Source organism: Seriola dumerili, unplaced genomic scaffold (assembly GCF_002260705.1).
Source record: "Seriola dumerili isolate Sdu_G_001 unplaced genomic scaffold, Sdu_1.0 BDQW01000091.1, whole genome shotgun sequence".
Classification (NCBI taxonomy): domain Eukaryota; kingdom Metazoa; phylum Chordata; class Actinopteri; order Carangiformes; family Carangidae; genus Seriola; species Seriola dumerili.
In genome coordinates this window covers 5,896,591-5,919,371 of record NW_019174346.1, presented here as the reverse complement: position 1 = coordinate 5,919,371, position 22,781 = coordinate 5,896,591, and the positions used below count along the sequence as shown (strand labels likewise).

General features: G+C 41.0%; 1 protein-coding gene across 2 annotated transcripts in view; it reads left to right on the top strand.

The window, feature by feature from the left end:
- Nucleotides 1-1,459: 1,459 nt before the first annotated feature.
- LOC111222210 (MAP/microtubule affinity-regulating kinase 4-like) overlaps nucleotides 1,460-22,781 on the top strand; it is a 28,328-nt gene continuing 7,006 nt past the window's right edge. For both annotated transcript variants that reach the window (XM_022745839.1, XM_022745838.1), the window contains exons 1-13: nucleotides 1,460-1,513; nucleotides 4,066-4,263; nucleotides 5,766-5,819; nucleotides 10,242-10,290; nucleotides 10,664-10,729; nucleotides 15,186-15,256; nucleotides 15,347-15,403; nucleotides 16,006-16,242; nucleotides 19,198-19,317; nucleotides 19,407-19,506; nucleotides 19,626-19,735; nucleotides 20,920-21,106; nucleotides 22,299-22,510. In XM_022745839.1, coding sequence (XP_022601560.1) covers nucleotides 1,460-1,513; nucleotides 4,066-4,263; nucleotides 5,766-5,819; nucleotides 10,242-10,290; nucleotides 10,664-10,729; nucleotides 15,186-15,256; nucleotides 15,347-15,403; nucleotides 16,006-16,242; nucleotides 19,198-19,317; nucleotides 19,407-19,506; nucleotides 19,626-19,735; nucleotides 20,920-21,106; nucleotides 22,299-22,510 — 1,515 coding nt within the window. The remainder of the gene's footprint in view (nucleotides 1,514-4,065; nucleotides 4,264-5,765; nucleotides 5,820-10,241; nucleotides 10,291-10,663; nucleotides 10,730-15,185; nucleotides 15,257-15,346; nucleotides 15,404-16,005; nucleotides 16,243-19,197; nucleotides 19,318-19,406; nucleotides 19,507-19,625; nucleotides 19,736-20,919; nucleotides 21,107-22,298; nucleotides 22,511-22,781) is intronic.

Sequence of the window (22,781 nt, the reverse complement as noted above, 5' to 3'; positions counted from 1 at the left end):
GTTTGTCGCTTTGGAGAAATGGGGCGTTGATCCACCCATTTTGTGTTCCCGCTGATTCCCACTCAAAGTCACAGGATGCTGATGCCTCTTCCACCAGGGATGGGGTGAAACGCAGGTTGAAACGTGGACCAATATATGCATCATATATAAGCACACATGATATAACTATATGATGCATATATAAACCGAATAATTCTGGATATTTATTAAAATTTAGCAGTACTTGGGCTAATACTATAGAATTCTGTATGTAATTCTGTATATATTTATCTGTATCTCTTATAAAGTAGCTTTGTGTCTCTATTTGAAAAGTATACAGGCTCTATCATTTTATCAGGATTAAAGCACATTGTAATAAAAGCGGGCCATTGCTACAAAATATTGATATGTATTAGGCTACTCTCGATTTTCAGTGTTTTTAATCATTTCGATTTTTTATTGCAACCACACAGTTTTACACTACAGCCTTTCTCTAGAAAAGCTAATGATGATAATAATAATAATAATGATAATAATGATAATAATAATAATAATAATGATAATAAATTACTTTATTTATTAAGTAGTTTTCAGAGCAGAGTTAACCTGCTTTATCAAAATAATTAGTTCAGAACAATAGGATTAAATAATCAGGCCACAATAAGTAGGCAACAAATAATTACATTTAATAAAATGATAATAACAACAAAACCACAGTAAAATAGATAAACTATAGAATAGATAAAGCGAACTAAAACGAGTGGCAATATGAATGATTTTTGTTATTTATTTAGGATAATGAGTTGTTTCATTAATGCGATCGCCATTAAGGCTTTTGCTTCAAAAACCAACGACCGGAACTGCTGTCTGCGTGTCGCCTTCCTGACTTGACGGTGGTGCGCATCTCACCGACCGGGAATACCGATTTCTGAACATTTCGGCCTTTTTCCCCGCTGCACCGTAAGCTGTGTTTTCCTGCGAGCTGCTGCAAAGCGGAGCGGGTTGCATTGGCGTCGCGGGGTGAGAGCGAAAGATTACAGCCTGTCGGTCAGTATTATGACAAACGGAGATGACACACATCCAGAAGGAGCCGTGTTTGTTTTGTATGGCGAAATGAGGCAGGGGGTGGAGAGTCGCCACAGAGACGCTGGGCTCCGGCCAAACATCACCGCATTTTAGCACTTATTCGATGCTAGGGATTTGCATTGCATTGCATTTGCTGCATCGTTGATCGGCCGTATTTTTGCAAAGTGCATGGTGGAAATGCAGCTTGTTTGAGGACACCCCCCTCCAGATATCAATTGCTGCCATGATAGGCAGAGGTCTCCTCTCGACCGCGGCTCAGCCGGTTGGAGAAGAGGCAGATTGATTTGGGACGGTGGGTCGCATCTGCGGATGTTATTCTGTCTGTGGAGCCTTTATTTCATCCGCGCAAATACACCGTGATTCTTACTCAGGGAAAAAGGAGAAAGAAAACAACATGTCTTCTCGATCTGCATTACCGTCTGGAAACGACAGGAGTACTGGAGACCATGTAAGTGCAATTACAGCCTATAGCCTGTATTTGTGTGCATGCAAAAGATAAATCGTGCATCCCCTAAACGGAGATCTCCTCATATCTGTGGCCTTTTGCATTCACTGGCTTTATTCACAGTGCAGACTGGGGTCACAGATGGTGCTATTTTTCCTCATTAGATGAAAGGCCTCTGGAGATTATATTGGATGGATATTTTATCGGAGCAGGCTCTTTCAAAATGGGCTAACCTTGAGTGTCTGCGCAGCCCGGAATGAGTCCATCCGCATACGATAACACTCAGCGGATATGCGCAGAAAGCCTGAAAACCAGCCGTCACCTCTTATTATAAGGCTGTGGAGAGAGAGTGATGTCACATAATACTCCTTGCTGCTGCTGCTGCTACTGCTGCCTCCTGTGTGTGCGTGTGTGTGTGTGTATGTGTGCATGTGTGTGTGCGCGCGCGCGTGTATTCCCCAGAAATTGGATGGGTGGGACAAGAGCACAGAAGGCCAAAATAAATGTGTAGAGAATATCTGGGTTGTTCGCATGAAGCGAGGGGATTACTGCGTAAAATGATGTGCAGTCCATTGCTGCGCAGCCTACAAAGCGCCCAACCCCAGAGCCAGTGGGTGTCAGACAGCGCCGTACATTCAGTACAGTGGAAAACAGTAGCGGCCTGCAGAAAAGACAGAAGCCAAGGGGGTTTATTCATGTGAGACAGACAGAATAACAGGGTCCACTAATGTAGACTCCATCTATCCATCTATCCATCTATCCATCTATCCATCTATCCATCTATCTATATATATATCTATCTATATATCTATCTATCTATAGCCCTACTCCTTATTAATGTACATCAAAATGGTGACATTACTGATTGACGTTGCATTATGTCATTTCTTTGCCTAAAACACTTCTGGCAAGACCCCCCCCCCTCCCCATCTGTTTGTTAGCAGAGCTTTCAGCACAGAGGGATGGTTAAGCCAGTAGATTTGTGTGTGTGTGTGTGTGTGTGTGTGTGTGTGTGTGTGTGTGTGTGTGTGTGTGTATCTGTGTGTGTGTGGTGTGTGTGTGTGTGTGTAACTTGGTGTGTGTGTGTGTGCGTGTGTGTGTGTGCATGATTGATTATGAATGCAGATCCGTTCCTTCCATTAGAACGGATCTCGATCTGCTGTCATCACTCTACAATTAAGTGATGATGACAGATGAGTGAATTGACAGGACGTTGCCACACTGGCACAGGTGAGGCTTTGGCTGGATGTGCGTTGTACAGTCCGTGGATTAATGTACTCTGCTGCACACTGCAAGAGCCTCCAGTGCTCTGGGCTGGGACTGGTTATGTGGACTGTAGAGAGAGTCCAAATTGGTTCTAGGTGGGGCGTGAGAACAGGAATGGAAGCATGGGAAGATAGGAGTGTCTGAAGGTGGGGCTTAAGGCTGCGTGGTTGTGTTTGCATTTGTGTGTGTGTGTGAAGCTGAGAGCAAAATTACATGCTGGGGGGATGGAAGTGTGATGCCTCAGGGAGTGGGACTGGCCAGGGACCACTGTGCCGGCATCTGCTCCCTTTTTTACGCTCGCCTCCTACATCTCTCTCTCTCCACTAGTTGTCCTTTCTCTGGTTGTCTCTGTCTTTTCTGCCCCTTTTCCATCAGATATCCTGATTTCTCTGTGTCTTAGTATGGCCTGTTGTTTTCCTCCCCCCACCATCTCTTCTCTGTCTTCCCTCCTCTGTATCTTCCCTTGTTTTGTCACATGACAAGAAGCCACTTCATACTGTAATACATCAAGCTTTGTTTGTGTAAATGCACATTGTTGTCCCCCCTTTCTCTTCTGCTTTGTTTACTGGCTGAAAATTATCAGTGACTCAAGCTTTGGACTCTATCATCGCTGCACAACAATACTCTGAAGCATCGGGGTCCAGAATCGAGCAGCGTCAGTCGGTAACGTGGAGCAGCAGCAGCAGCAGCGCAGCTAACTGTTTACAGGGCGGTGAAAGCTTCAGGGCTACCTCACATTGCAGTGAACATATTAAATTTACAGTCTGTCACACTGCATGAAGACATCTTCGAGCAGTCAAGTCACAGAGCTCTAACGACAATGATGCAGAACCCAAAATGGAAACATTATGTTCAAGTGTTCTTGAGCTGTTAACCCAGAAGTGAAGGGCATGCATTCATTCAGCTCAGCTTTAGTCCTCTTTGTGTTTGTCAAGTCTACCAAAAGATTATAAAGCTGGGCTGTGTATTGTAACCGTGTTTTCAGAGATGTACACTCATCTGTGAAGCAAGTGGCTGCTCAGTGACTCCACAAACGCAGCAGATACTCAGTGTGATAGGGAGTTCCCTGGACATATGCCTTCAAACTGTTTAGTTTCTCTCTGGATCTCCATATTCTTAGTTGTGCAGAGTTCACAACTAGCTTGCAGAGACAGAAGGAGCTCACCCAGATCATTGTGCTTCTGTGGACCATCAGTGCTCCACTGGTACAGACAGACCTGGAGGACCTTTGCCAGCCTACTACTGCTGCTGCTGCTCACTTTAACCCCCTCCCCCTCATTTTCTTCCAGCATGTGTCGCTGGGGGCCAGCCGCTCAGACAAGGCCACCAGCCAGTCCAGCCGCTCGCTGGGTGCCCGGTGCAGGAACTCCATCGCCTCCTGCTCTGACGAGCAGCCGCACATCGGCAACTACCGCCTGCTCAAGACCATCGGCAAGGGAAACTTTGCCAAGGTCAAGCTGGCCCGCCACATCCTGACGGGCAGGGAGGTGAGACACGGGGCACTGGAGGTCCAGGGAGGGGGGAGGGACAACAGGAATGGATGATTAGATGATGAATGAGGAAATTATGTTTGTAGGGTGAAGAAAGGCAAGAAGCTGCTGATGTCGCTGGTGTATTTAAGATGTAATTCAGTCCATTATCGAGTCTTCATCATCATATTTATAAAGAAGTAAATTTCACTGTATAGTCGTATCTTACCTCCTTATTGAACCTCCTCTATCATAATTTTCACTGTTCAAGTTTTTACTTTATTTCAATAGAAATGATTTCAGTCCATTGTTCAGTTACTTGAAGAATGACAAGGTTTAAACTAGGGCTGCACAATTAATCAAAATTGCAATATGGCCAAGTGCAAAATCCAAATTGCAAGAGCTGCAATTTTTTGGATAAAGGTAAAATGTGTCACAACAGGCCGTAAATGAAGCATTGTGGTGCTACAGAAACACCCGGCCTACAAATCATATTCTCCAGATGTAAAGGGACATGTTGGGACAAGCCTCAACAAAAATCACATCATCATTTTCCTTTTTTTTTTCAGTGAAAATTAAATGCAAAAACGCTCATTCCAACAGAAATCATGACACATATTGCAATTGCAATATCTGCCAAAATTATCACAATATGATTTTTTTGCATATCGTGCAGCCCTAGTTAAAACACTGGATACTTAATGATGAAATAAATAGGTATCACTTCATGAAAGGTTTATAAGTTGTAACTAATTGCTTTTTTAATGTTTAATAAGCCATTTAATAAAGATTTATAGATCAGTTATAAAACATTAAGAACAACTTTTGGAAAGCCAGGTTGACTGATTGGACTGTATGACCACCTACCTTCTTAATGGATTACCAACATTTAACTGCATTATGGCCCAATAGAAAGGATGAACACTTCTTTACAACCTGGCAACCCCAAATCTGCTTTATTAAATGGCTTAGATCTGAACTATAAAGCATTAATGAAGGATTTATGAGTCATAAACCCATTTACAAATGGTGGCTTCGTTAAAAGAGCTACAACAAAATGGATATAAATTGTATTATTTTGATGTGGGACCGGTATACTCTAAAATAGGGTAGATAGTGGTGTTGATTAGTTTCAGGATTTTTAGGCCGTGTCCTTATGATGCCCTAAAACACTTTGAAGTGTTTTCATTTTTTTTTCTTTTCTGAAATTGGCAGTACACCATCATTATATCCCGGGTTAGCTGTGCCAATGCAAGTCACTAGGGATTAAAACCACACAAACTGACTTTACTACAGCTTGTTGAGGAACTGTTCACAGTGTACTCAGCCCACGTTCACCTGCTTTGGTAAACAGTCTCATGCTCTCCTTTGAATTATATTTATCTACATTTTTGGATGATGAGACATTATTGTTGGATATGGATCAGTGACATCAGCAGGGAAGACGTCTGAGTGTCAGGTAGGGAGGTGATTATAAGCAAAGGTGAATTTTAATGGTGACGTGTTGATGTCTTTTCCAGGTTGCAATAAAAATCATTGACAAAACTCAGTTGAACCCAACCAGCCTACAAAAGGTGAGTTTTTCTTCTTTATACGGATGGATTGGAGAATCTGTGCATAATGTCTTTGAGTTAAAAATGAAACACTTTTAATGGTATCTAGTGTGAATAGTGTCATAATGTGGATGATTTCACATGATCACGTTGGTGTAATTCAACAAAATACGGATATGCCGCTGGGGACTTGGAGAGGTTCAGGTTTATCCTCCGTTTTTTCCCCCTCAGAGGGGGCAGGAACGAGAGAGCAGCTGATAGAGAGAGGGCACATAGGACATGATGCTGTTTGGCAGGTGCTAGGGACTGGATGGGAGTGAGAGGAGGCCTCTGCTCCAGAGGTCATCTCTCGTCTCTCTCTGGGCTAATCGCTGCCCTGAGAGGGGAGGTGACGCATGTCGGAAACCGCAGTCATCCAACCTATCCTTTTTTTTTTGTTGTTTATGTTCTTCATTTGTCTTCCCCTAACACTCCCTTCTGTAATTATTTTGCGGTCGATGTTGCTGGGTTTGGTGGCCGTCTCATTGCAAGAGGTGTCTTTAGAAAAGCTTACATACTGTGTGTCACATGGAGGGCTTTTGATGGGCTGGCTTCTTTTTTTCCTGCTGGTCAGCATGTTGACCGTTGAGCCTGAATGGTGGGCACTCGAGGTTTGTTGTGCATGAAGGTCGGGGACATGCGGAACAGTGGCCGCTTTGGTTTTGGCAGCTATCGGCCTCAAGAGTGGTGCAGACACACATGCTTAACTCAGATTCAGCAGCTGGAGTTGTAGACATCTGGAGCAGGAGACCTGGACCGGTAGACATCCACATCCAGACACAACATGGCTGACGTGAAGGCCAGTTTATCAGGGTTGATCAGGTGCTCAGATGTCTCCATCTCCCAACCACAGGAATCAAAAACTTTTCCGCCCTGTCACGTGTACCTCATGCAGCTGCATCATACAGCTACAGTACGTAGTGGTGAAGGAATAAATGTGAATTAAAGAACGCAGATCACCATTCAATAAACCCATATTTGCCTGTGATGCTGCTTATGTGCACATACAGGCCAAAGTGTCTCCCTCTTTTAGCCATAAGTCTGTCCTTCCCTCTCTCTTATCTCTTTCTACCTCCCTCAGCTCCTCTGCCTGCAGGCAAGAAGTGAACAGACCAGAAGGATCAAATCAGGGATGAAGTAATTGTGCTTTATATGTGTGTAGAGTGTGTGTGATTTTGTTTGACAGGAAGATGTCTGTATGTCCTGCTACATATGGTAAAAACACCAGTGTTTCTTCACGTGAGGTGAAATGTAGAATTAAAGTAGCAGGGGCATATCGAGGATTTCTAGGGCCCATGAAATATTATTGCTAAGGGCCCCCCCTTTATCCTACTGGAAATTGTGTGGGGCCCTAGAATCGTCCACTTTACTGGTAGCAGCAAAATGTCCAAACGATTTGCCCAGATTAAATGTTGATTAAAGAAAATAATCCTTTTGATTATATTTCTTTTTTTGTAGCTGATCTTTTCCTCAATCTCTGTATTCACCATGCAGCGACAGCAGTGACCTTGCGTTGTTGTAGTATTATCAAGGCTTTATCCCATAAATGCAACTTTTCAGTGTTTTATTTTCGTTGCCCTTTTGATCGCTGGCTTCCTCTAATCCTGATACTTTGACTCATCATATTGTTTGTGCTTATATCATGACAGAAAATGGAGCTTCTTTACTTTACCTGGCCAGAATATTAGACGCTTTGCAGGATCTGTTAAACACAACTTGTATATTATCCCGTCTTCACGCCTGGTGCTTTTCTTGGACCGGACAGGCTGCGGTGAAAGACAATGGTGCAACATTTAGGACAGGATTCGGGAGAAAGAGGCGAAGGATTGGCCACTGAATGGAGAGAATACTCTACAATTGGCTGGTGATGATAGCAGGCTTCTTTACATACCCGTGGGCTAGAGAAAATCCTTAGTACTGAAGACATGAAAGAGCCCATATTAGCATAATCTAGAGGTTGATGTATGTAGAGGGGAGAAGGGAAGAGGGAGATGTATAGAGGTGGATAAAAGAGGGGGAGGAAGGAAGGAAAAGAGGAAAGTGAAATCACAGATGAGAAAATCAAACCTCAACATCCGTGAAGAAGGATTTTTTGAGAAGGGAAGATTACAGAGGCAGATTACAAGAGGAGACTTTCACATTGTCCTCTGCAGTGTTGGAGGACACCTCAAAACAAAATATGTGTCAGAATTTTATTTATTAGTATATTTTATTCTGTGTCCCAGATTAAATTTACATTACATACTGCTTTTTTAATTAAAGCCAGAAACCTCATTGCCACAGTGCATGTGTGTGCGTTAACAGTGACCAGAGTCCAACATGTTGCTGGGCGGATTGTTTATTGTTTTGATGGACCTGGTCGCTCAGCCCTGCCATGACAAGCACGGAAATAATGGGATGCCTGGATGATGAGAGGTTTCTGCACTACATATCCCAAGATTCCCTGTAGCACAGCTGGAGAAGCAGGGAAAGAGCCCGGTCTTAATACCTGGGTCGCTATGGCAACAGTGACGTTGTGGGGCACGGCTAGAAGAGAAGACTGCGAGAGGAACTGAATGAAGGGGGAGAGAATGGAGGGAGACGCATCAGGAAATAAGAGAGGGGGAAGGATTGAGAAAAGAGGATAGAAAAGCTTATCGCACCATCTTTTTTTTTTCAGTTGGAGTTGACAACACGGAGGAGAGTCGCTGGTTTTCAGCGATGGCCTTTTACTCAGGGACTGTACTGTTACATACATGAAACCAGGGGAGCTGGCTCAAATTTAATCCCCTGCTCTGCTCTGACAAAGTGTACAAATATATCCCCCAGAGTAGACGTATCACATGCAGTGAGAAGTTGGTCTGTTTTTCACCGCGGAGCCATCGCATTAGTGTATGGGGGTCCATGCTGTTTTTAATGGTGAGGAGGTTTTGTTGGTTGTTGTCACCCTTGCAAATTCTCATTTGGATGAATATCAGACACAGGAAGTGACAAAAGTATAAATTTGGCTGCTTGTACAGGTCAACCTCCGATGTCATCTTAATTTGATCTCAGCAGCAGAAGTGATTGCACATTAGCTGAAAAGTTATATGATAAATAAACAACCAGGCACTGAGCTACTTGACATAGATTCCCTTCACTCCCCTCAGTAATCTATGTGTATTAATAGAGGACTCACTGATTTATATCTGCACTCCTAAAACACTGTTGGACTCATGACGGACAGTTTGGAAAAAAAAAAAAAAAAAAAATCAAAATTAATTTTTCTTGCCAAAACATGGTGACAACATTACCCACAGTACGACTTTGTGCCAACAATTTGGTCAGAAATTCAGTGGTATTATGCTAATAGCCGCTAATGCTGCAAGCTGACTCAAGTGACATCAGTTGAGGCAATTTATCAGATTTTGTGCAGCTCCCTCTGGAGTACTTCACCCCAACATTTGTAAACAGACTTTGATCTGTAAAGCTGGTGAAGTTCTCCTTTAATGTGCTAACAACTGTGGTTACAGTATGCTAATTTTCCATGTTAATCTTCCTATTAAACTCCAAAAATGACTCAGGACAAGTGCCAGTGTTGAAGTGACTCAGTAGAAGTTGGTTAAGGGCTGTAGAGGAGTAAATCATCAAGTCCACCTTGTCAGATTCTGCAACTAAAGTTCTTCTCCTGTGGCTTAAATTGCTTAAATTTTGCAATTGGAAAACAATTCACATCGATTTAACACATTTGTGAGCAAAATTATGTTTCTGACAAATTGAAAGGCTTGATCCTCTCATTGACAATACAGATACTTTTTTTATGTCATCTTGTTATGAAATTATTTAATTAAAATTTATTGGAAATACTGGTCTTTGGCCTCAAATATTCGAGATTCATGATTTTGGTGATGACTCACTTTTAGCTAGTCTCATCTCTTTCTGATATAGAGTCACTGTAGTGTCCAGTCTGGCCTGAAGAAGTAACGCTGCTCAGAGGACGTAGTACCTCTTTTATTGTAAATGTGATTAGAATTATATGTTTGCAAGAATTTGAATTTTTACAATTCAATCGATAGGAATCACTACAACTTTTGTGAAAGCTCTCAGCTGTTGAAATCTAATGGTGATCTGCTAAAAAGGAAAATACAAAAGTCCGCTATACTCATTTTACATGCCAACCATGACAACCTGACATTTCCCTGGGGTCATGTGACCTAAAGGGTAGTAAGTCAAAAATGAAACCCCTCATCAACTTCAAGAACATACACGGTTCTATATTTTAAATGTATTGCTATAAGCATGACTATAACAGTGCCCTCATCGCTACAATTTAAAGCACAGATTTACTGCATTCTGGATGGACAGTGTTCAACACTCAGAGGCAGTGATTGGATTTTATTTATGACCCATATTGTCATGCTATAATATTCTGTCTCTTCTTCCCAGCTCTTTCGGGAGGTACGGATAATGAAAGGCTTAAATCACCCTAACATAGGTAAGGCACATACATACATCTCCATGGACTCTATGTTTGTGTGTATCCATCTGCGCGTGTGTGCGAGAGATTTGTTTCCATGTGTGGAGAGATTTGCTTCCATGTGTGACCAGACGGAAGTATAATGCTTTGAATAAGCTTCAGAGCATTCATTGACCAGAGTCTAGCAAGTGATGTCTCAGGCCTCATACAGAGGTCACGAGCTGGGATTTTCTAAAGCTGAAATGTCATATGGATCAAAAACCCCCACAGCATTAACAGCAGGTTCCTTGGTATTAAGACAGACTGGCAGACGGCTGTGTTATTATTTATAACATGTGCAGGATTTGTTTATATATATTTGATTTTAATCTGATTCTGTTTTGGCCCACAGTGCAGCTGTTTGAGGTGATTGAGACGGATAAGACCCTTTACCTAATCATGGAGTACGCCAGTGGAGGTGGGTACATCTGTCGTCATCTTTTCAATTCAGCTGCAGCAGGAAATTCTTTATCATGTGATCGATATTATAATGTATTTTAATTCCTCCATTTGGATGCATGGTGAAACACAGTGGCTAATGGTAAAATTGCAAAACACTGCTTCATTTGAGGGGTATTTCTTTCCATAATTGAACAGCTTAAAGAAATAGTTTGACATTTTGGGAAATATGCTTATTTGCTTTTTTGCTAATAGTTAAAAGAGATGATTGATGTCACTTTCATGTTTGTATACAAAATATAAAGCTAGAACCACATTAGCTTAGCTTAGCTTAGCCAAAAGACAGGAGGCAGTGGTAACAGCTAGTATATTTCTGTCCAAAGGTGTTTTTTCTTCACTTGAACAGAATAATACATACAGTTCATACAGCATACGTACTGTGCAAACAAAACTGATTATTCTAGGGATGCAGCCACCAAATATATACGTATTTATATATGCAACCAGTCAAAAGTTATACCACACCTTAATTTTTCCAGTTGTTACAAAAATGTATGGGCTCTATTTTAACGGTCCAAAGCGCATGGTCTGAAGCGCATGGCGAAAATGCATGTAGGGCAGAAAAAAACTGTCGCTGCGCCAGACACGTGGTTCTTTCAAGGTTGTACTTAATCTCTTGATTATTCATTGAAGTGTTTTGGGTGTAACATCCAATAAACCAATCAGAGTGCCATCTCCGATTCCCTTTAAAAACCAGGTGCTCCAATGACGCAGTATTTCACACAGAATTAGATTCTATTTATGGTGTGTTGATTACATATTGTGACTGACCAGTGAACCCAGTCCACAAGCACGCCATAGCTCTGTGCGTCCTGGGGGGCAAAGAATGGCTGAGTAAATCAGTGAGCTCTACCAAGAAGTAACGGCACATATCACAACGTTAAAAATATTTTATGTTATATGATGAGAGGTTTGAATAAATCTTGCGTTTCGTTATGAAATTGTGGTGGGACAGACTTAGTCTAGGTAATGAACAGGAAACACTGGCAGATTTACCAGGTAGTAAGAAAGAACGCTTCTCTGCAGTGCCGTTGCGCGTTGTGCACCCACCTATGCAGGTGCATTTTAATGCCCCCTTAAAATAACAGTGAAATACTGAGCCACTGACTTAAGACCAGGTTTTTGTTGGACAATCACGCAATCACTTTCCGCTGGCTCAAAATTGCAGTGCGCCATTAATGCTTCTGACCACACCTCATTTAAAGACCGACACACCCATGGGCGCTCCAATGGGCGCAAATGTATTTGCTATTTACACTATGTGGGCAATGGAAAGGAAAATGACAACTGCGTTGATCTGAAACTAGCAAAGACACTTGCATTGCGCCACTCTGCACCAGGTGTAAGTCAGGGCCCTACATGTGTAATGCCTTATAGTTTCTAAAATTAAATATAGAACAAATAAACAAATATTTAAAAAAAAAAAAGGAATCATGGAATATTAAATCTTTTAATCGAAACTTTTGACTCATTCAGCAGCTGAACACACTTGTGATGTTCTTTCCTCAATGGAAATCAAACATTGTTCAAGGTTTTTCCCAACACTGTTGTACAAGTTCCCACAGATGCACTTTTGCATTTGCATTTGTTCATCCCAAACCAACTCGATGTGGTTTAAGTCTGGAGACTGTGCTGCTCTTCCATCATGTGGAGCCTCTGTCTGGTTCTTCTCTTCTAATGTTTTGGCTCATTATCTTGCTGAAGGATGAATCCCTGACCAAAGAGTCTGCCCTCCTTTGTTTCTTGACTTTTTCTCACCATTCTGATAACAATATACAGCACTACTTCCTGTACGTCCTGTACAGTATTATCCTAATAATGCAGTTATTGCTTACCTTGGTACCATTTATGGTTATTCACTGGACTACTGGAGCTGCAAATGAAGCTGAATTTTTTAATAAAAACTGAAAAAATGGGGGTGTTTCAAAATGTTTTGACCAGTAGTGTCATGTATTTTAAAAATAATATGAGTTTGTGAGGCAATCAGCATAGACTCTAGGAAGTCACTATGCCCAACCAAGAAATAGTCTAGCACATAACATTTACATTTACATTTACTCATTTGGTAGACACTTTTATCAAAAGCAACTAACAAGTGAGGGACAACACTAAAGCTTCAGTGCTGTAGGAGACCTTGGTCTAAGTACTACATAAATTTAATATAACCCCCTAGTAAAAATACAACTTGTTTTTACATTGACATTTTTGTACAAAATAAACAGCTGACACGTAATTAATGTTCATCAATACGGTTTAAAGTTGCTAATATATGTGGATATTTTCTACCTTTGGACAGCTACCCAGAGTTAGGCTACCCTGCTTCCAGTCTTTATGCTAAGCTAGGCTAACAGTCTGCTTGCTGAGCATTATATTCAATGGATTGAGAATGAGAATGGTATCAATATTCTCATGTAATTCTTGGCATATTTGTCCAATGTTTAAATGTCCTTTCAGAGATACACCTTCATCCCCTTTACAGTTGAGAAAATTAATATGAACTTTACATCTCAGCCCACATTAACATAACATTTTAATTTTTACTTTACAGTCTACATCATTGTGTTTTAATAGTGTTCTTGAAACAAATTATAACATTATGTTGGAATAATTTTTATTTTCCTTGCATCACTTATTCTAGACTTTAATTTGTGAAATTTACCTATTTTATCTATTCAAACCAGTGATATTTTGGAATTCTGAGATATTGAGACCGTGTACAGTAAAAAATGCAGCGTACAGTAGATGTGTTTCCTTTTAATCTGATAGGAAAGACAGTATCTTTAAATTAAAGATGACTGCAGACTCTCCCCTAATAAGTGTTACATTCAAACTTAATAGACTATGGAACCACAGCATAAATAAGTGAGCAGTCCCTGTGCAGTAATGGTGCTGCTATTTAAACAGACTTCTAACACAGTTTCAGGAGTAAAGCCAGCGTGTTGCATCTAATGTCTCCTTTTCTTTTTGCTTCTATTAGTCTCTTATTTTTCTATTTGTGTCAGTTTCTTCTCACCAATTCCCCTTTTTTCTGTGCTCTGGCCCAGACCATATCATTTGCTCACGGTGACCTTGGAGAATGTCACAGATAGTTTCAAATGTGGCTTTCTCTCAGGCCCATATTACCTTTTAAGTCACAGATAAATAGATCATAAGGAAGTATAGGGGAGTTGTAGTGGTTCCTGAATTCCTGTGAAGACCAAAATGTACTCTCTATCTTTATATACATTATATTCAATACAATATCCAACAGTTTGCTACATTAATACAAAAGGGACTAAGGGACTGTATAAAAATTCTTGTGAGGGGCTGGGGGGTCATAAAAAGAGTTAGGGTTTTTTTTTGTGTTTGAGGGGAGAATAGTCAGAATATTTTGAGGAGAACACGAGAGGGTTTTACACACATTTTTCTCACCCCATACTCCAATATATTTTAAAATATTCATTTTATACTGTTGATTCATATTGTTTTATACGAGTGAGCTTGTACAATGGGGTTGGATGTTTGTTTCACAGTGTATATTTTTATGTTTTTATATTTTAACATAGTTTGACAAAATACACTTATTCATTTTCCTGCTTAGTTTAGCATTACCACTCGAAATGGGTGGAAAATACCAAGCTTGGCTCTGTCCAAACGTAGCAGAATTTCACTAAAGCTGACTAAGCTAATGTACAAATATAAGTGAAATTATATAACTGTGCTCTATAATAATAATAATATAGGTAATTATTGAAGTAGACAAGAGGCATAACATCAGCAAACCAACACAGTAATGTCAGCTATGCAGCAATATCTACCTAAACTCTGCTAACATTAGATTGTGGTCATACCAGACCAAGTAAGACTTTAGCAGCATAAACCAAATGTACTGAACTGAGTAAGGGTGCATTTTACTGCCTTTGAATTCAACTTTTATTTCTTCCTTCCAAATTTACGGTGTCTTACTTTAAACTTCAAATAAACCGACATACAGCATGTTAAATAATGAGCTTTAGATGTGCTCATAGGTAAATTTTGTAACCTGTGGACAGAACCAGGACAGCTGTTTCCTGCAGTTTCCTGTCTTTATGCTAGGCTAGGCTAACTGGCCTAAGCTTCGTATTGAATGGATAGATATGAGAGTGGTATTGATCTTCCCATCTATCTCTTGGCAAGAAAGTGAATAAACATATTTCCCAAGATGTCAAACTATTCCTTTAAGTCTTTAACATCGTTAAAAGACAATTTTCCTCCCCTGAGGAGAATAAAGTTGAAGTAGACGCCTTGACTGCACTTATAAAACTTATAAATGTTAACCTTATAAATATTAATAACTCAATTAATGTGACTCATATTAAGTGTGTATATCAGCAATGTATAATCAATAACAGTATGACTGTAATGCTTATGGCTTTATTACCGGACTGATCTCACAGGTGAAGTGTTTGACTACCTCGTGTCTCATGGGAGAATGAAGGAGGTTGAAGCCAGAGCCAAATTTCGACAGGTACGAATAAACCACCTCTTGCCCACGTTGCACCAGTCCTCACATTTAATTGTCAGTACTTCAAATTTGTCTGTGTCCTCATGTCCACAGATTGTTTCCGCTGTCCACTACTGCCACACGAAGAACATTGTCCACAGAGATTTGAAGGTGAGAAAGCTCAGAAGATGTTTTGGGCTGCTTTCAGAGATGAGGGATTAAGGCTAGTCCAAGACTAGGACATTTCTTTCACTGACAGATTACACTAAACTGAAAGTTATAATCTGGGACTAGTCCTAATCTGTGTCTGTGAAAAGGGCCCTTTAGCATCTTAATCACACAGTAAAGCACTGATGAGTGGAGAGGCTGATTTTTTTTCACCAAGCTGAGAAGGGTTTGAGGCAGTCCCAGTCTGGCTCTTGTTGTAGTAGATTATAAGATTCCTAAACACACACAGTGACATATATACAGTATGAGTCACGTCCAGTATCTGTGTTGTTGGACAACATGCAAGCACCACCCCCCTCCTCCCCATCTGTCTCTCAGTCGTGCTCTTTTTATTTTCCTCATCACAACTCCCATTCTTGTGTCCACCTACTTTCTCATTCCTCTCTCTCCTCCCCCATCCAACTATTTTCTCCACTGCTCCCCCCTTCCTCCCCACCCCCAATGTGTTGTTCTCTGTATACATCCCTTTTTCTACCCTCCTTCCCTTCCTCTCGACTGGCCATCCCTGCCTCTTTCTCCTCCACATCAATGTATGTATGACTCAGGCGGAGAACCTTCTGCTGGATGCCGACGCCAACATTAAGATCGCCGACTTCGGCTTCAGCAATGAGTTCACGCTGGGCAACAAGCTGGACACTTTCTGTGGCTCGCCGCCCTACGCTGCCCCAGAGCTTTTCCAGGGCAAGAAGTATGATGGGCCTGAGGTGGACGTCTGGAGTCTGGGAGTAATCCTCTACACACTGGTCAGCGGCTCTCTGCCCTTTGATGGGCAGAACCTGAAGGCAAGTGGATGGGAGGAGGGACTGTCTGTCTGCGTGTCTGTCTGTGTGGGTAGACTCAGAGGCTAAAGGATCCCTCAGTCAGATACGGTAACAGCAATGGCTTTACTTATATTGAAATGCATCTGATTAAGTCAAGAAAAAAAGTGAGGCATCAGGTTTGGTTCATAAAACCTTAAAAAACCATGACATGAAAAATCTATCCTGAAGAATCAACAAAGAAAGGTTGTAATTTGCCTTCTCAGTATTCACACTTGCCTTTAATGTCCTTTTATTAATCCATTCTACAAAAGAGGCCTTGAATTGTGTGATATTTTAACTTGTCAGTGCAAGACCGCTACACAGTCCATGGTTGAACCCTTGAGTTTGATAATATATGGTATTTAATGATTGAAGAACCATTCTGTGGTGCTGTACAAAACCTATTATTTTGATGTGTGCTGTACTGAGCGTCATGTTGAGGCAGGGTGATTTCAAGTGTTATCTTGATTATTATTATTATGTGATGTGTTCTGTTACAGTAAAAGTGGATAATAGAATTTCTGCCTGGCCCCAAAGTGCAGAAACACAGGCCTTTGCATAGTCTGGATCAAATCCAGGGATGTAGTAGCTTCCTGGTGACTCAGTGAATGACGTGTTGGTGTGGCATTCTGGTCCTGAATGTGGTCCAGGACCTTTGTGTCTCATTTCCTCCAGCGATTTTCTGAAAAACATCATTTTTGTTCATGTGGATTGCCTAATGATCACTGACTGACATAGTTCACAGTTGTTGTTATTCATTAAATCACTGTAAAATATAACATTTACTAAAAACATATACCCCCTTTAAAGAGTGGCTGTGAATTGTGGTTGAAATAGAGAAGAGAGAAAGAGAAAGAAGAGAGCGAAACTTTAACCTGACTCGATACTGAAGTTTTGAAGCTTGTATTGATATTTGAGAGTCTTTTTACCAAATGTATGTGAAGCCTGCATTAACTGCTTTTCATCTACGCGGGGGCCTGCAACAGGCTGCAACCACGAACATCTTATAAATATATAAAGTTGACATGGTGAACGTGTTAGCACACCTGATTGCTAACATTAACAAATCACACACATCCAGCAGACATGTAGCACCATTAGCATTCATTTAGAGACATGCTTCTGTCCATCTGGCAAATCTACAAGTCCAATAATAACTCTTGTTTTAGCTCTGTTTTTGGTGTCCACCAACTCCTGCAGGAAACGTCTGGTTCTTTAGCTGCTAAATGCACCACAATGTTTATCACCAGCTAGTTGCTAACTGTGTTTGCCTGATGTTTGGTGCTGGACAGGCAGCGTGCAGTGGGTTTTTAGAGCTTCTTTATGCAACCCAAATCACATTACACATGACAATTTGATCCTTTGTTACAGAGCCCGACCGATATTGGATATTTGGGGCGGATGCAGATACCGATATTAGGGATTCAAAAAATTCCGATATTGATATATCAGCCGATATGTGTGTATATATATATATATATATATATATATATATATATACATACACATATATAAACATAAGAACAAATATGTATATATTTATCTAACTTGAATGAAAAGAAAGGATCAAATATACATAAAATGCTGCCTATATAACTTTACTTGACCCAAGCATTTCCACTAAATAAAACTGGCCGTCCGATATATCAGTCAGGCTCTACTTTGTTGATTGAAAAATATTAATTATAGCAGCTTTAAAGAATTATGGCCAACATGTATTGAGTGAATCATTTGACATTTGGTGTCAGTGTCAGTGTTCTCTGGTGGACGAAGTGTGCAATGGTTTCAGTGTTTCTTAACTACATAAAACATATCTTTGGCATTTCTGTACTGCAATATTTTGTTACTTATCAGCCGACATATATGTATATATACGCATGATATATATACGCTGGTCCGGCGGGTCCATTGTCAGTGTGAGGGAGACAGAGATTGCAGGGCAAGGAGCGCCTGAGCGAATCAATGCCCTGTGCACAGCGTACAGTGAAATAAGATTTTATCCATTTGAAGTAGTAAAAAAACATAGAAAATCAATATGTGGTGGTCAATGTTGATATTGAGGTGGGCTGCCACAAATAAATCAATGTATGAGAAAGAAAGTTGTTAAATCAGATGGTTAATTTTTAATCAATATGCAGTTAATCTGATTTGAACTGGTTGAATTTCTGCCACTAAAATGTGAAGCTACTTAGGTTTTTATTTTTTCATTTTAGATATATATAAATTAGATGTAGTTTTTTTTTTTGCCAAATCAGGTTTTCCACATTCTAGCTGCATATTCTTATTGGTGCAGAATAAGCTGTCATTTAAATCTTGTCAGATATAACAGATGTACCGAACGCTGACCTTTTCATTTCTGTTCCAAGTGTCACTCCCACTGATGAATAGAAGTGTTAAATAATGATCTCCTGTCTTCTCTGTGTTTGTATTCTGTAATGTTATTGCACCATAGAGTTAAATATAGTGTTTTTATCCAAAATCCAGCAGATGTCAATAAATGCCCCCCAGAGCTCAACCAAAGGGTGAAGACAAATGTGCATTTAACCCCTCTCATATCTGACTGCACCCCAGCGTACTGCCTGCAGTGAGGGACTTGGAGATTACTTTTTTTATGCAACAGTCAGTCTTACATCAGAATGACTAGTCTCATCAGAGAACTTAAGACCAGTGTGAAACACTTTCATGTACTGTTGGATATGTTGGTAGTGAATGAACACAAATGAACTGTGATAGTTGTGAGTGGGGAAAGTCTTTCCTCTGCTGAGCGGACGTATTTGCGATAATTATTTCCTGTGACTGTTGCCTGATGCAAAAGCTGTTTTTATCTAATCTTAAAACTAACATAAATACATATGAAGTAATGACTCGTGGTTCTGGTTTGGCTTGTTGCACTTGTAATGTGCTGTATGTGTTACATGTTACTGATGTGGCCAACAGGAGCTAAGGGAGCGCGTGCTGAGGGGAAAGTACCGCGTGCCGTTCTATATGTCCACAGACTGTGAGGGGATCCTTCGCCGATTCCTGGTGCTCAACCCCTCCAAACGCTGCACCCTAGAGGTGAGGAGTGGTGAACAGCACAAACATTTATTTTACCTCACATGAAATTTGAACACAGCTGAGGCTTTTCTGTATTTCTGTTTCTACAGCAAGTCATGAAGGACAAGTGGATAAATTCAGGGTATGAGGGGGATGACCTGAAACCCCACATAGAACCTGTTGAGGACTACAGTGATCCAGCTCGCATAGGTCAGTCAGCTGCTATTCTGCAGTCTTTACCAATACAAAACTGATCAGAGTAGTCAAGTTACAAGCTGTTTTGTTGTATCACTGTCTCTTTCTTACCTGTGCTTGTTTGTGTTCTTCAGAGGTGATGGTCGGGATGGGCTTCACTCCAGAGGAAATCAAGGACTCTCTGCTCAATCAGAAATACAATGAGGTCACCGCCACTTACTTACTGCTGGGCCGCAAAGGCGATGTGAGTTATTTAGATCTACCACAGTGTTTAATCATCCATAGTAGCTGTTCAGCAGACTGTCATACCGGAGCAACTCACAATGAGTTAAATAACATTCTGACCTTCTCCTCAATCACCAGTACATGAAAAATTACTTATCAAAAGAGTCTTGTAATATTTTTGAATACTGGTGCCATATGCAGTACTTACCTTACAGTGATGCATTACTTTGACGAATAAGTTTCTTTTTTCAAATTTGTTTTAATATATCAAAAAAAATTTACCTTTTAAACGCAAGATGGTTTAATATTATTTTAAGGGTCCCATATTTTACACTTTTAGAGTGTTTTATTTGTGTTGATCCATAAGAAGATATATTTGCTATTTTAAGAACCAAAAACCATCTCAGTGTAGTTTTAAGTCTCCTCTTGCAGGCTTCTCTCTGGAGCTCTAGCAACAACAGGCCTTTTTGTTTTGTCATCGCAAAGTTAACAAAGTCCTGATGGCTCGTTTTAAGGCACAGTTCCTGAGTTGTGTGCATTTCTCTCTGGACTAAGAACTTTGATACTTTTACAGTAATTATGATTTGATTTATAATTTAATATAGAACCTAGACTTGCTTTATAATAAAAAAAAAGACATGGAAATCTCACTTTATACAATATGGGACCTTCTGGGAATTTCTGCACTGCATACCTCCACACTTTCTTTCTATATCTTCAACATGTTTGTTTAATGGATCACCAACTTTTTTTTATAGCTCTTACTCTCCTTTCCACAAGTAATATTATTAGATAATAATTCTAACTTGAACTTGACCATGTCTCTGAGAAAACTATGGCTAGCTGGATGTACTACAGACATAAGTTTGATGGGAACCGCCACATCCTCTCGCTCTATCAGGGTTGTGGTGCATGTATAGATATATTGATAATGGCGTTATCTGGCTATGATCTCTAGGCTAAATCAGGAGCTGCAGGGAATGTGACCAAACATTTAATACCAACTTAATACCAATTTTGGTGCTTGACAGTTTTTGAAACTCAATGCCATAGTCAAATTTTGGTCAATTCTCAAAAAGCCCCAAGGTTCGATACCCAACCCCGCTTATCAGAGACTCATTCATCCTTCTCTTTATGCTACTCAGCTTATCAAGCGTCATATTGGCTCACAGTTCTCTATCCAATATGACTATAACATTACAGGAAGGCAGTGAGGCTCGCACAGCTAGTAGCCTGTCCCTGGCGAGGGTACGACCCAGCCCCATCACCAACGGGACCAACAAGCACTCCTCAGCCACTGGCTCCTCTTCCTCTTCCACCTCCTCCTCACATAGCAAGACCCAGCGCAGTGCCTCCACTTACCACAGGCAGCGACGACACAGTGACTTCTGTGAGTCTCTTCTCTAACTTCTTCATTCTTCAGGCGTTACAGTTACGGATAAGGAATAAAATTCTATCAGAGCTACAGCAAATCCATGCAGTTTTCATCTTAAATAAATAGTGCTTCTTATACTGTCTGCAATTCAAACAACTGATAATATTGCTTTAACTTGCTTTAATGATTTGTAATGAAAACTTCAGAATGTGAAACAATATAAATGTATCAATCGTGTTTTATCACCAGTGTGTGAACGGGTTGCAGTGACATTTGTGCCCGCTGCCGAGTGCCTTGCCTCAATGCCTCTCTCCCACTCTCCTACAGCACCAACAATGTGCAACACTAGCTAATATTAGCTTAGAAATCGAATCCACTAACAAATGACCGGCTCCCAGCACAACACAGACTCCAATACAAACTTCATGTAAACATGTCATCTAGTGCATCCCATCTGATCAAATATGACCGACGTCAGGGGGAAAACTAGGGTCAACATCAGCTGATAATGATATTAAGCTTTATACATCCTGTTAGACATTAGACAAACTACCTCTCCATACTTTGTTTTAGTTAAATGTGGTCTAAAATATAATTTATAATTAAACTATGATAACATTGTAACTTTAGCTACATCATCTATCAGTGTGATGCTGGTCAATCATGTTCAGTCTTATAGTCGGACTGGCCATCTGCTGGGATAAATCCTGGTGGGATGCTGCCTCGGTGGACTGTCAGAAAATCTATGATTGTCCCTGTCTGTGCGCCTGTCATTCAGGGTGCACATGAGAGTACACCACGGGCATGTTCCAGCGAATAAGTCCAGGGCATCATGCTGCTAATGCAACTCCACATGGTGTAGGAGTGAAAGAAAGATAGACTGATCCTACTTCTCCTCCTGGGAATCCTTGAATTGGCACTATCCAAAGGCCATACAGGGCTGAGTTTCTTTCCCAGGCTGACCAACACATCACTGTTTTGGCCGATTCCCTCCCTCACTCGTACCTACCTATGGAGTGTGAGCACGAGCACAAGCAACAGGATGCTGACTGCAGTTCACTTAATAGCCACCAGGGTTAGAGTTAATAGCAAGGGTTTTCTGAATGTTACATATAACCACTTCCATCTTGCATAATTCATTGTTTTTGCAGAATACTCCTTATATGAGTCTCTGTGTGTCTGTGCTCTGCTGTCCTCCACAACAAAGGTGGGCCTTCCATGCCCGTCATGCACCCCAAACGGAGCCCAACCAGCACGGGCGACCGGGAGCTGCGGGAGGGACGAATGCCTTCACGTAAGGCCAGTTGCAGCGTGATGGGGAGCCACAGCCTCCCTCCCTCCAGCCCAATGGTCAGCAGTGCCAACAACCCCAACAAGTCTGAGATCCCAGACCGCCGCAAAGACATGACTGCCACCACAGTAAGTGACACATTTCCTTCTTAAGTAGGGAAGAGACAGTGTCTTTCAAATGATGTTGATTGATGATTCTGTTGGCATTAAACTTAAGGGGCCCAGGCCACCAGGGCCCCTGAGCTTTGAAACAACTAAGCTGCAGAAATTTGGCTTTGGTGTCAACCCTGACACAGTTTGCCACCAACATCATACCACTTATTCTCAGGAGTCATAACTGAAACACACAGACTTTATAACCACAGTGTAATCAGCAGTGAAATCATAATCCAATGTACAG